Consider the following 13,131-nt stretch of genomic DNA (forward strand, 5'->3'; position numbering starts at 1 on the left):
ACTCCAGTGAGAGGACACCCGGCTTTTCACTTTAATGTGATCATTACCACCTTGCGTTGGTTTAATCACTTTTCACCTCCCATAAGACTGCATGTGATAAACTGTGTAATAAGCTACGCCCCTGCAGATATTTATCACTTTGTGGAGCCAGAAGAAAAAGAAGAGCAAATATTAAACTCAGGTATCTGCTAATATACTAACTGCTGTGACTTTCTCTTGTTAATGTTTCTAAAGGGGCAGGTATTTGCTGTAAGAAGATAAGTTATTTGATATTAACATTACAGTAACATTGCAATTAACTCTTAAATCTAACTTTGGTGCAGTGGGGACACACAAACAGTCTTATTGACGTCAGGGGTAATGATATTTATTTCGTGGCTTGGTCCAGCAGCGGTGATGGAGCGGGTGGTGCAGTCGGTGGCTTTGCTCTGGGTCTCATCACAAAAACAGCTTTATTACTTCCTCTGGGACAGGAAGTGGAAGTGGGCTGAGAATAAAGACACGCCGACATGTACAGTGCTGCCTGGAAAACTGAGCCAGTTTACATGTAAGCTGAACTTGTCCATGTATATATTGTACCTAGCAGACATCACAGCATGTTTTCACAGAGGAGATCATTTAGGTTTCAGATTTCTCTTCTGTTAGTGCGTGAGTTTACTTAAGGCAGAACGAGGACATTCCGTGCCCGATCAGAACAAAGCAGAAGCAGGTATGGAAGTGCATGTGGCAGGAGCTCTGGTAGAAACATGGAGAGGTAACAGGACACTGAGCTGTGAGGCTGCCTGTCAGCACACAGGCCCGGCATGTTTAAGTAAGCCAGAACCACTGACAGATACTGTCTGTACATGTATGAAGTTCACAGACACAACTGTATCACTAAACTTATATTCATGAAATACATCACAACTCTTTGTTTGCACATATTAAAATGTATCAACAGTCCTGGAAGAGAGAAAATGTAAAAGCATTTTGTATTATTAGCAGTTTCCGTGCATAATGTTCCCAAAAATGTAGTTTGCAGTTACATTTATGCCATAAAAAAATATTTTCTCAAGACCTCATTCAACCAATATTTATGATAAAGGCCTTTCATGTGATTTTAAACACACAGTGCAGCGGTGGGAGGTGAGAAAGGACTTGAGACCTCGTGTTCTAAACACAGAGAAGATGCTGGTGTCAGTGAAACTCACCTTAAAAAGAGTGACAGTGATCTCAATGTTCTCTGGGACCGGCCACACCACCACTCCTCTGTAGGGGTTCTTGATACCAGGCTGCCAGCCGTGGGACTGCAAGGGGGATCACAAGAAGGTTTTTTTAAATCTTATATTTGTAGATTAATAAGTTGTAATTTGTTTTTGACTGTGTCTTGACTCTGTGTCGCTCTTCAATCACGAACCTTGGAAGATTTCCGTCGACTTCTGCGAGTCCAGACCACCACAAGTTTGTCTGGTTGCCTGGTGGAAAGACAGAAGAGAAAGATGAGTGACAAGTGATTTATTCCTTAATTCCCCCTTCTCTTGAGTGTGTGTCCGTCCAGCTGATCATCGCTCATAGCTTAAGAAACGCCTGCCCCTGGTTTACCTTTTTAAAAACACCTTCATTAAAACAAACCGTGCTTATGTTTGAGATAAACAACAGACTAGCACCCGTAGTGGACACCTAACACAGCTCTCCAGTTCCAGCCTGACCTGTGACCTTACCACAGACAGAGAGAAGGGAGCAGCACGTCCTTCAGGGAGCAATTAAAATCACTTTACTCTATTTTTACCTGTGATAAGGTGGCTTGTGTTGTTCTCACCTTATGAGCAGTGTTGCTGAGTGTGTGTGTTTCTGTGCTAGTGAAGACCAGTTTGAATTCAATACCAATGAAGTGAGGACAAATTCAATGGCTTTTTGATGATGAAGACTTGGTTGTATGGTGAGGGTCGGGGCTCAGGAGGTAGAGCGGGTCTTCTACTAATTGGATGGTTGATTCCTGGCTCACTATTACACTTTAACAGTGTAAATCAGCATGTGAGATTGTACTGTAGCGTTTAACAATGAATATTTAACTGGGTAGAGTCCAAAGGTCCTTATGATAAAGACCCGGGAAGAACATCAGCAAAGCAGCAGTTTGAGAGAAAGAATGAACGACTGTTTATGAGAGAGAAAGACAACACAGAGAGAAAAGAAGAGAAGAGGAGAGAAGAGAAGAGGAGATGGGGACAGAGGGAGACTGACAAGCAACAACTTCAGTCTTGAGAAGCTTCACATAGAGAAACTATTGTCCAATGACAGAGAGAGCGCGAGCACAGACAGACACACACTCACAGCAAATATCCCTCTGTGTTTTTCCCTTTGTACTGTTGGTGCTGCGCTATGGGAAAAATGTAAACCATTTGTCTGCAGGCTAAAGACCTCTGCATGCTTTTTGGTGTCACTTGTGTTCTTTGTGCTTTACTCTCACTGCTGCACATTACCTCTGTGTGTAACTGGAATCAGTGAGCCACCAGGGAGCAAGAGGGAGTGTGTGTTCATCAGCACTCAGTCGCACAAAGTTATAGTAACAGTAAGGATTTTGGTTGACAGTGGATTTGAGATTTAGTTTGAATAAGGGCTCCCCGTTAATAAGAGGTGATTAAAGTCCTGCACCGGGTCTGGAACCCACCGGCAGCTGTTGACGACAAAAGTAAGAAATTAAAAAGATTGTGCAGTATTTTTAAATCTATAGGTTTTGTTGTGAACCTAAAGATTGCAGGCGGATGCAGGTTTCCTGAAAATTGACTAATACAGAACTCTGAATTAAAGCTTCTTTGAAATGATCCTTGTTTTTCCTGCCAAACTATCACAACACAACAGTGACGGAGCCAAACTGTATGAACGCTTTAACACCACATGTGTTCTGCTTTGCATTCATTACAAAGCAAATGCTTCCAAAAACCCACTAAGGCAGTTTGATAGGATTATACAACAGGACCCAGTCCGTGCACATGCTGCACATTCAGCTGAGCTTTCTCTGACTTTACCCCCATAAGAACTCTTAGATATTTATTTTTCTTTTATTGACATTGAGTTTTTCTTTTTCAGATCGATGACATCAGGTGAGCCTCGTCTTTACAATGCAGCCATTGTGCTGTTTCCAGCTAAAATCCTGACTCGACACTGTTTGAACGACTCTATAGAGTAATGTATCACTGGATTTCCCACAGCTCGACAAGTGATGTGCAGTCTCCGGTGCTTAATGCATTTCTGCTGTGCTATTAGCCTCCTATGACAGCTTATTACCACAGATAGAACTGCCACAGCAACAATTAAAATGCTTTTAAAGTGCAATTTACTCACAGCCAAGCGCCTTGTGAAAAGCTTGGCAGACAAAATGTATTTTTTTTATACCTGACCCACTTGGCGATTTCTGATTCAGCAGCCGACAGGAAGACGTTGGAGAGTGGGATCAGACGGATGAAAGAGAGGAAGAAGAGGGAGACAGAAACCGAGAGGAAGGACTGCTCTCACTTTGCCATCGGTCAGACTGTGGCCTCTGCTATAGAGACAGACGTAGCAGAGCAAACACAATCTGTGCGACTGTCACACTCCAGACGGCCTGATAAACTGAACACACACAAAACACGCGTTATGGGCATGAAGAGGCAAAGTGCGATTGTTGAATTTACATGACGTCTGTATTCAGTGTGTGTGATCAGCAAAAAAGACAGAAGTGAAGCAGTTGTAAAGTTGTTCAACTACCTCTGCCAACTCTGTTCTTTTACCTTGTATATGTTCATTTATCTTTTTTGAATGCATCTTTGTCCATATTGTTCAGATTTTCTTTTTATTCATGTGAAAGCTGTTTAAGATGTATCACTGATACTCTTTAGTAAGATCTTCTCCGTCTCATCGACAAACATCTTGTTTGTTTGTCTCTGTTTAAAACCTCAATATTATTCAGAACTTATCTTTAGCATTTCACGTTAGACTACAGCTTTTGCTGAAGCTGCAAAATTCCAGCAGAAATAGCATTTTGAGGTGAATTTATAAAAACAAGAAGTGTGCAGATCATAAAGAAGAAGTGGATTAGGCTGATGCTGTTTTAAGATATTTTAATACTAATTCTGTCCATCATGAAAACCAGGCTTTGTAATGCATCCACACCACAGATGGCAAAGTAATGCCCAAAGGTACGGCTGTTTGATACCTTCATATGCAACTAGCAGCAGGAGGCCTCACAGAAGAGTTTAACATCTCATCAGTGTGCGCTCGGCTACCTTCAAATATATCTGGAGAAATTGTGAGTCATAGAATTCGTTTGAACTTGATTTTTGGAAACACACTTGAATATCAGTTATAGGGATCCGCAACAAACAAATCCATCACGGTTGGGCTTTAATTTTCTGGTCTTGTTTCTCCACGTCACCCCCTCATGCTCTTCTACTCCTCTCTTATCACTTCCACTAGTTCTCAGCAGTGACGGGGGGGGGGTCCACTCGGCTCCCAGACGGCAAAGAACTATATTCTCTATGCTGACGTACCGAGTCGGTCTACTCATAGCTGCGATTCAAACTTTGACTTCTACAATATAAAGATAGAAAGACCTGCATGGTGCAGGGAGCCGATGTCGCAGGTGAGTGAAGAGAACGATGAAAGCATCGAGGTCTTTGCTCGACTAAATATCCCTGAACACATTTATGTAAAAACCTAGAAGGAAGAGAGGGTAAATAATTTGTTTGGGAGTATCTCCAAAACAAAGGAAGGATTGATGGGAAGCGTTTTTTCCATGGGATAAATTTAGTAATAAAACCGCCCCTTGCCTACAAGCGACACTCCCTTCACCAGTTTGCTAATAGTCCCAGGGAGAGACTGCAGAACCACAACCACCATGTGCCTGGGAGCAGAGAAACAAGGAGCCTGCTGAGGACAACAGACATTTCTTCAGGCAGTGATACAGGAGCAGTCAGGCAACCACGACGTCAACAGTGGTGTTAATCATCAATGTGGTTTTGTCTGACACACAAAAAAAAAAAGAATACAATATAAAATATGAATCATTGCTATAGGTGCAGGTCATGTTAGCTGGCAGATCAAAATGCTCTCTGCATTATGTTTTTGTTCTTTTCCTGTTTCTTTGTTTTTATTCAATGAGGCTGCAGCTAATCTTAAGTTCCTGCTTGTGGCTGAGAGCATCTCCAGGAGGATTGGTGACATGACTGTGGGATCCCACAGGACTGTGGTGAATAGGTGTTTGTGTTGCTCTTGCCAGAAGGGGCGTGGAACTCTATGTATCACTGCTGCGTCACCTAGCGTCTATGCTACCCCTGAGTTTTTGAGTTCCTCCATCAGAGAAGACCGGTGATGCTTTCGACCCCTCTTTAGTTTGAGAACTTTGGAGCTGTGTTGTAGTAGACGTGCAGAAAATGAGATGTTAAGAAACAATGACTTAGTCGCACTTGGTTCTGAGCATTGTTAACACTTGCTGTCAGCAACAGTTCCTTCTTGTTGTCAATCCAAGAAACAATATCTCTTGTTTTACTTTTCACCATTATTGTTTCTTATAAACTGTCCACTGCAGATTATAGACTCTGCTCCCTGTTTCCACCTGCGTGCACGTGAATGGTCACCTGATATGCACTTTTAGGTGCGCTAGCAAGGACGTGAATTATTAAAGAGTCTAAGCTAAAATGCTGGTGTGGACATAGATGTTTTTAGTGAATTTTATAGAAACATGGAACCTCAAACAGTTTGTCTTCAAAGAGAAGATTCCATGTGCACCACATCTTTTAAGATGTAACACATTAAACCTGCAGTGTTTCACTTCACTTCCTGAGAGACACACAGAATGCACAGTGATGCTGAAGCATCTGCAGGCTGATGAATGATGAGCAGTCTCCAGGGCGCGTTGCTCTGACTGGCAGCACAGAGGCAGACACACAGCAGAGATTTCATCACATTTAACAGCCCATTGACTGCTTCACAACCCTGCCATGTGTCATTTCTCTTGGTGTCTGTGAAGGCGGGTGAGTAAATACCCGTTTGGGCCCATAACTGCTGCACAGAACATTACACGTGGGTGGATTCCACTGCAAAGCAGTTAGAGGAACATCATCGCAAGGAGGAACAGGAGAGCGAAGTGAGGGGAGGTAAAGATAAAAGAGTAATAAGGAGAGGAGGAAACAAAAGGGAAAGAGGGGATAGAAAGGTTATGGGGGAGCACAGAGAACAACAGAAGAAAATTGAAAGAGGAGCCTTGATGATAGCATGGAAGCTGCCCCTGATGACAGCCGTGGGCTTGGTGCAAGAAAACAATTACAGAATCACAGGAGGGGAGATGAAGAGCAGGAAGGGGACAAAACAACCATCAGAGGTTAACAGTTGAACAACTCTGGTATCGACTGAAGTGAACCGAGCTGGCCCTGCTTCTGGCATGTGAGGAGCATCAGCTCCGTTAACCACAAACACATGAACAACATACTAACAGGACTTCAGCAATGAAAACACTTAACTCGGAGGAATAGTGTTGTTTTCATTATTCTCTATGAAAAGGTTCTGCAGTGATAATCTAAGTTCTCTGATCCAGAACATCCACACAACACGTAGTACCGCTCCGTACTATCACCTGGCAGTGGAATCATCTCCTGGTGCCAAACTTACTCAGGAATGTGTCATTTCTTTCGAATCTGAATAGAATGGAGAGCCACGTCAGGCGAGTTGGCAGGAAGACGTCCCTCTGGCAGAGACATGATGGACGTGTGCCATAACGCACACATGCTCAACAGAAGACAACATGTCACAGCCTGACACATGCCGGTCACGTTCACAGTGAAAGTGAGGCATTAGTCAACTGACAGCGTTAATGAGAGCTCGACCGACTTATTAGATCTGAACATATCGACATACAGAAAGAGCATCACGCAGAGAAAGGTGCTCGGGGTAGATGTGATGCCGGTGGTGCAGTGGTTTTCCATCGAATATAAAAAATGTCCCCTGCAGACACACGACACAGAGAAGGGATCCTACTGGTTAATGCACAACTACTGGCGGAGGAGGGAATCAAGGGTGAACCTTGCAATCCTTTGTCCGCTGCTCCTTGGAACACTGCAAGTGCAAAATTCTCATTGATTCAGGATCACAAGGTGAATGGAAATAAGGTTGCTAGGTGTATAATGAATAAACAACTGGGGCTGATAATGTAGGACACGTCTATCACATGTTGCAGTGACGCAATAACACTCAACAAAATCAGTTCCGATGCTGCAGGGCCCCACACCTCGAAGGATCTGCTTGTGTCTGTGGGTCTGATGAAAGTGTTTACGAGTGTGAATATGAATCCCAATGAAATGAGTAAGTTGTGTGCGCATGTATCAGCGTGCTATCATTCTTTGAAAACCTCTTCCTCTTGAAGCGTCCTCGTCTTTCCATGTGGCAGTGAGGGAAGAAGTCTCGCTTAGTCACGCTTCCATGAAACCAGATTGAATTACCAAGGAATCAAGCGCACCTCAGTGGTGTTTCCAGTGTGTAACCAGCATATCCTCGCCACGTGTGTCAACACATCTGTCAGCAGGAATGTCCGTCGTGGACTTTTGATGTTGTTTGACAAACTGTATCGTATCAGATACGTTGACTAATAACGCATTCTTTCTGGAAGGCAGCAGCCTCAGGAGACAGTAACCGGGAGGACAACAGGGGTCACACTCATACATGGTGAGTCGTTCATCACTGTTGGGTGTGAACCCACTTTATAGAAAAGTGTCCCTCATCAAAATCACAAGTATTGTTTTGTAACTGAGGATGTGAACAAGCCACTCTGGTCAGAATCTTGTATAAATTATGATGATATAGCCAAGTTTATAACATCAATAGTAAAGCAATGAGAAGCGTCAACGGAGCAGGCCACTACAGTTTCATTATGACAAATCCTTCTCCACACAAACCCATTGGTCTCTCCGTCACAGTCAGACTCACCAGCCTCTAACACATAAGAAAAAGCCCGTTAAAAAAGTCAATCATCTGGAGACTCCGAAGGAAGATTCCCACCATGTTTGATGAAAGTCAGTCCATGTTGCCATTTGTTTTGTACACAGACAGAGACGAATAAGACAAGACAACCCTGCTCCCATCTAGGCCAGCACGCAGGGTCATAATTAGCCAACATGCGTGTGTAACACAACTGCATCAAAACAATAACTGAAACAAGAAAAACTGCAGGGAATATAAAAAGGTTTCACAGTTTGTGCAGAAGCAAAGTTCTGGTGCATTCAAGAGCAAGTGAAAACCTCTCGTCTGAACCTCCTACTCATCATCAACATTAATTATGATTAGTTATTCTCAGACCAGGATATTTTATCATAGTGATGTTTGTGTGTGTCACAGCTCTCATCTAACGTTACCAGCACTGATACCAGGACGGGGACACATGATCACAAGACAGGCTTACAACTCACAACAACGCCAGGAAGACGACAAAAAAGCCAAGTGTCTGTAATAGTTGACATGTTTGTGCAGATGACTCCAAAACACAGAGCACATGAGGAAACTGCAGCATCACAAATATACAATAGGTTTGGAAAATCACCTGAAGACTGTAAGTGATCAATGATTTGAATAAACTGCTGCAGAAACATCTACACAAAATTAAGTTATTAGTGTTCATCAAAGATGTTAATATCACATTTCAAAGGGGCAGTGCTGCAGCAGTGTGAGTGGTGCTTCATTTCACTGGCTAACACAAACACTGAACTCATTAATGTTTCAGTGGTTGGTAAGAACTGATTGTGGAGTCTGAAATGGGCGTGTGAGAGGAATGCTAACTCCCTCTGCTCCGGAGGAGTGGACTGGAGCAACTAGGCCAAAGATAAAGACCCAAAAATTGCTTTACAAACAAAGAATATGACAGGAAACTCCCCCGGTCCTTGACCTCATGTCTCATTACTAAAATAATAATAGTGAGCAAATTGCTCAAGGAGAAAAAGATTGTCAGCTTGTTGAGGAAAATGCAGAGATGATAAAATAAGGTGACGCCTCCCTCAAGTGGTGAAATCAATCACGTTTTCCTTGTTGACAGAAAACTCTCTTGCATGGATTGACTGTCACTAACTCGACATGATGAAGGTCAAAAAGAACAAATACCTCAATCTATAAAAACTATGATTAACAGTCGGCAACAGGTTCTTAACGACAGGCCGACATTTCCCAAAGGCCGACGGTCGACTGGTGTGTCAGGGCCCATAAACTCCCATCATCTTTCATCTGCAGGTGACATTCCCAGATGGGACTACATTCTGCCTGCTCTCAGAACAGTGCATCATCATGCATCATCTGCTCTGGCAGGTCTACGCTCCGTGGTGTCAGTGATCTGCAGCAGCACAATGTGTCTTCGTCCTCTCTCCCCTATACGTTTAATCTTTACAGCAGCGTCTTTAAACTGAAACAATATTCGTCCTCATGAGATCTTTAGCTTTGTATCCACGTCCAAACTCACATGACCATTCACGTACACTGGACATGTGAGTAATGAGATTTAAATTCTTTGACAGACATCATGGTGGGACTGTTACAGACAGTAAATGCTTTCAACGTTTCTCCTTCTCTGAGATGTGACTGATCAGATCCAATCAGGAAACAAATGCTGGAGACTGTCATTGTTTGCAAGCGTCCAAGCTTCCTCGTTGCCTGCTCACACGTCACCACAACCACACAGTTTTCAAAGTGAGGCCATCAAAGAAGATTCAAGCATCAACACATTAATTCTGACCTGATGAAAACACTCATGCAATCTCAAAGTCTGTCCACTTACGAGGAGTGAAGCGACTGATCACACCTAATTCATGGGAATCTCACACACACACACACACACACACACAGCTCTTAACTACTGAGTGTTCTCCTACATTATCTGCACGTTAGAGATTATTTCACGGAGCCCGAGTGTCGGTGAAGTGTGTAAATGCTTCTACACTTCACACGATGAACATTCACAGCACCCACACCGTAAAAAAAACATGGACACAGAATAAGTGTTGAGTTTCTCTTCCTGTTATTGATTCCATGAATTAAATAAAAGGGATGTGGGTTTTAAAAAACATCCCTCCTGATGTCTCCAGGATTTGAGATCCATTTGAGCTCGAGGGACTATCCCCGGTGTGTGTAGACGGAAAGTTTCCATTGCAACAAAAACATACCGATGAATTCCAAGGAAGGCAGAAACGGCGTGCCAACGGTTTCTCACACACGTTGAGTGCGGCGTGCACTTGAACACAGAAACACTCACTTGAAGCCGAGCAGAGACCCTGAAGCAACACACACTCAGACACACGCTGAATGTAAAACCCTCAACAGAAGATATTTAAATACCACGTGTACGTTAATAACAAAAGAAACGGTGACAGACAATGAAACCAGGAGGGATTTAAATCAAACTGGAGCGCTTTTACTTCCTTGGTTTGATTAGTTGAGATAAAAGTGTCTTTATAATTCATTGTTTTCCCAAAATACTCTGCTGCATAATGATTAAATTTAAAACAAACAAACGTCTGTATATCTAGTTGCATTTCTTTATTTTTTCCCCCATTGAAAAACATAGAAGAGCCCAGCTCGGATCTCAAAACAAAGCATATTCCTCCCTGTGTTCGGCGCCCACCCACCCTTTGCTCTGGGAAGAGATGTACATTTTTCTCATTCCATTCTCCAACACGTTAACATCTGTCCCAGGTCGAAGCTCAGTGGGGCTGTATTAGTTACGCCTACAGCAGTCCGCTCGAGGAATCCATGGCCGCAGGCTACAGCTCTCCTTTACAAGTCCATGCTTTGCACTCATTACAGGACACATACCTGCAGGACCTCTCTCCGCTCTATCTTCCCCTCTGATAACAGTCGATAGCTCGTCCACCCCTTTCCACTGACTGTCATTGTCACTATAGTAATCTTGTTTTTACCCAGAGAGATTGTAACCACGGGAAAAGCTGCTTAACTAAAGCGAAACATGAACAAACAAATCATAACGGGTATGTTGATATTGTAGATTATGTCCGTGAGTAGATGTTTGCTGTGATTTCTAACGCTGTGCTCATTTCTTACGAGAAGAGGAGGGAGGAGTGACATCTGCTTTCTACAACATTTAACCTTTCATACGTCAGGGTCAACGAAACTAACGTCCACAAAAAGGATATTTGCAATGGGGAGTAGGAGATGAAAGGAAAGTGAGTTGACGTGAAGGCCTATCCCAAGTCAGCTGCTCATACTTCAGTAGCTGTGATGTGAATGAATGTGTAAACAAGGTTCTGTAATATAACTTTCTGCACATTTCAAGAAGTGCCAGATCCCAATTTAAAAGAACAACATGTTCCGAATCCACTTAGAGTTTATTTAAGTCCAAATCCAATTCACAAAGCATCCCTGGACTTTGTGTAGAGGACGTGTCAGCTTCAGGTTGAAGGGAAATCTCTCTACTAGTCAGCCTCTTTACTCAAACTAAGCAAATTCAACACTGGTGCACAGCAGAAGAAGAAGAAAAAACACATAGTAATTTTACAAGGCGACCTGGCCCCTCCCAACATGCAGACGTGCCTGCACACCAAGGAGACTGTGTGTGCGAGTGTGTGAGTTATGGCCACCAGGAACCAGCTCGGCATTCCAGCACAGACAGAGACACACACACACAGTTTGCATGGGGATTAAATGACAGCACTCACTGTGGTCACCAGTTATTCTCCCCCCCCCCAAAAAAAACACTCACCATTTCTTAGTGCCCTCCACCATCAGCTCCTGGTAGGAAGCCACAAACTGGAACTTGGAGGCATGCTTCCCCACACGTTGCAGTCTCTTCCACACAGAGGCCATGTTTCTGTGTGGGTCTTCCCTGTGCACCTATCCCCGTCCTGGACGTCCTTCTTTGAGCTAGTTCACACTGACGACTATATGTATCTGTGCATATCCAACCCGCACAGACACACAGTTAATGTTTTACCGGATATAAGCTGGGAGGGGGGGAACAGAGATAAGGCTGCACATCCAGTCCTGAGTGTTTTGGGTCTTTAAAACGCGCCTGATGAATCCAAACGCAGGGAGGAGGAATCTCTGCAGCGGCGAGGGAGGTCCGACCTGACGAGGTGCATGCTGTTTTATGAAGAGAATCGCTCCCTGGTGTTGAGAGGCACGTTGAGGAACCCTCTGGGTGTGGATATCATCCTTCCCTGCGGTGCTCGACCTGCAAAACCAAGTGGAAAAAAGCAGGAGAGTAAGTGTGAGCCCCCCCTTTGCGTTACACCGATCATCAAGTGGACATTCCCCCGGTGCAGAGGTGCTTTGTCCGGGTAACAGCTCCTCCCTCACCTCGGGCTGTATCCCTGCAGATGTGAAGCCACCCCCGGTTATCTGCACCGACACAGGGGCACTTGTGTAACAACACCCCTATGAGGGCTCCACTCGAGCTGCCAGCACGGCGTGCCGGTGGAGGCTATACCCCGCGGAGCATGCTAACTTCAAGTGCCGGATAATGAAGGGTCTTTACGCGCTGAAACTGTCACAAAGAACCGGTGACATCGCAATAAAGTGAATTGTTTGAATTGGTCCATGCAAAAGCAAGACAACCGGGAGGCAACACCCCAAGACAGACGAGCCACCGATTTAAATACAGGGTGGAATGTCTCTGAATCCAGGGAATAGCCCGAGCCGCGGAGCTCCGCTAACCGGGGCGACTCGGTGCGAGGCTAACGAGTTCTAACAAGTAGGCGGGCGTGTGACACTCACCTTCCCGCAACACCCAGCACAATGACCGCTACGTGGCTCCACCGGGGAACGTCCGGAGGTGGCGACGCGTTTGTGGCGAAGCAGCCGCCGGGCGAGCTAGGTGATTATCGGCTTCTCCGCGGCGGCACCAGCACCAGCACCAGCCATGTAGCTAGCTAGCCTGCTAGCGGAGGCTAGCCATCACAACACGGAGCGAGTGGAAACCGTTGCTTCGCCCCGCTGACGCTCGAGCTCTGCGGGTAAGAGACAGAGAAAAGCCCCCGGGAGCCAGGACCCGGTCGGAGGGGAGGTTTCTCTCGGCGTGTCCCGGACCCTGAAGTGGAATGAAAGTGTTCCAGCCCCGGGCAGCGAGTCCCGCGGTGGAGAAAGTGCGGTAGTTACCGAGAGTTTGACCGCTCTGCCTCTCCGGAGCCCGTC

General features: G+C 44.7%; 1 protein-coding gene across 4 annotated transcripts in view; it reads right to left on the reverse strand.

Moving 5' to 3' along the window:
* Positions 1-13,131, reverse strand: part of ehbp1 (EH domain binding protein 1) — a 118,030-nt gene extending 104,899 nt beyond the window's left edge. For 3 of the 4 annotated variants that reach the window (XM_062400970.1, XM_062400971.1, XM_062400969.1), the window contains exons 1-4: positions 12,715-13,131; positions 11,702-12,172; positions 1,397-1,454; positions 1,191-1,286 (exon numbers count right to left, since the gene is read on the reverse strand). In XM_062400970.1, the coding sequence (XP_062256954.1) occupies positions 1,191-1,286; positions 1,397-1,454; positions 11,702-11,805 (258 nt within the window). In that variant the 5' untranslated portion in view covers positions 11,806-12,172; positions 12,715-13,131. The remainder of the gene's footprint in view (positions 1-1,190; positions 1,287-1,396; positions 1,455-11,701; positions 12,173-12,714) is intronic. The other variant, XM_062400972.1, reaches the window with a different exon arrangement.

This window comes from Platichthys flesus, chromosome 12 (genome assembly GCF_949316205.1).
Source record: "Platichthys flesus chromosome 12, fPlaFle2.1, whole genome shotgun sequence".
NCBI lineage: Eukaryota > Metazoa > Chordata > Actinopteri > Pleuronectiformes > Pleuronectidae > Platichthys > Platichthys flesus.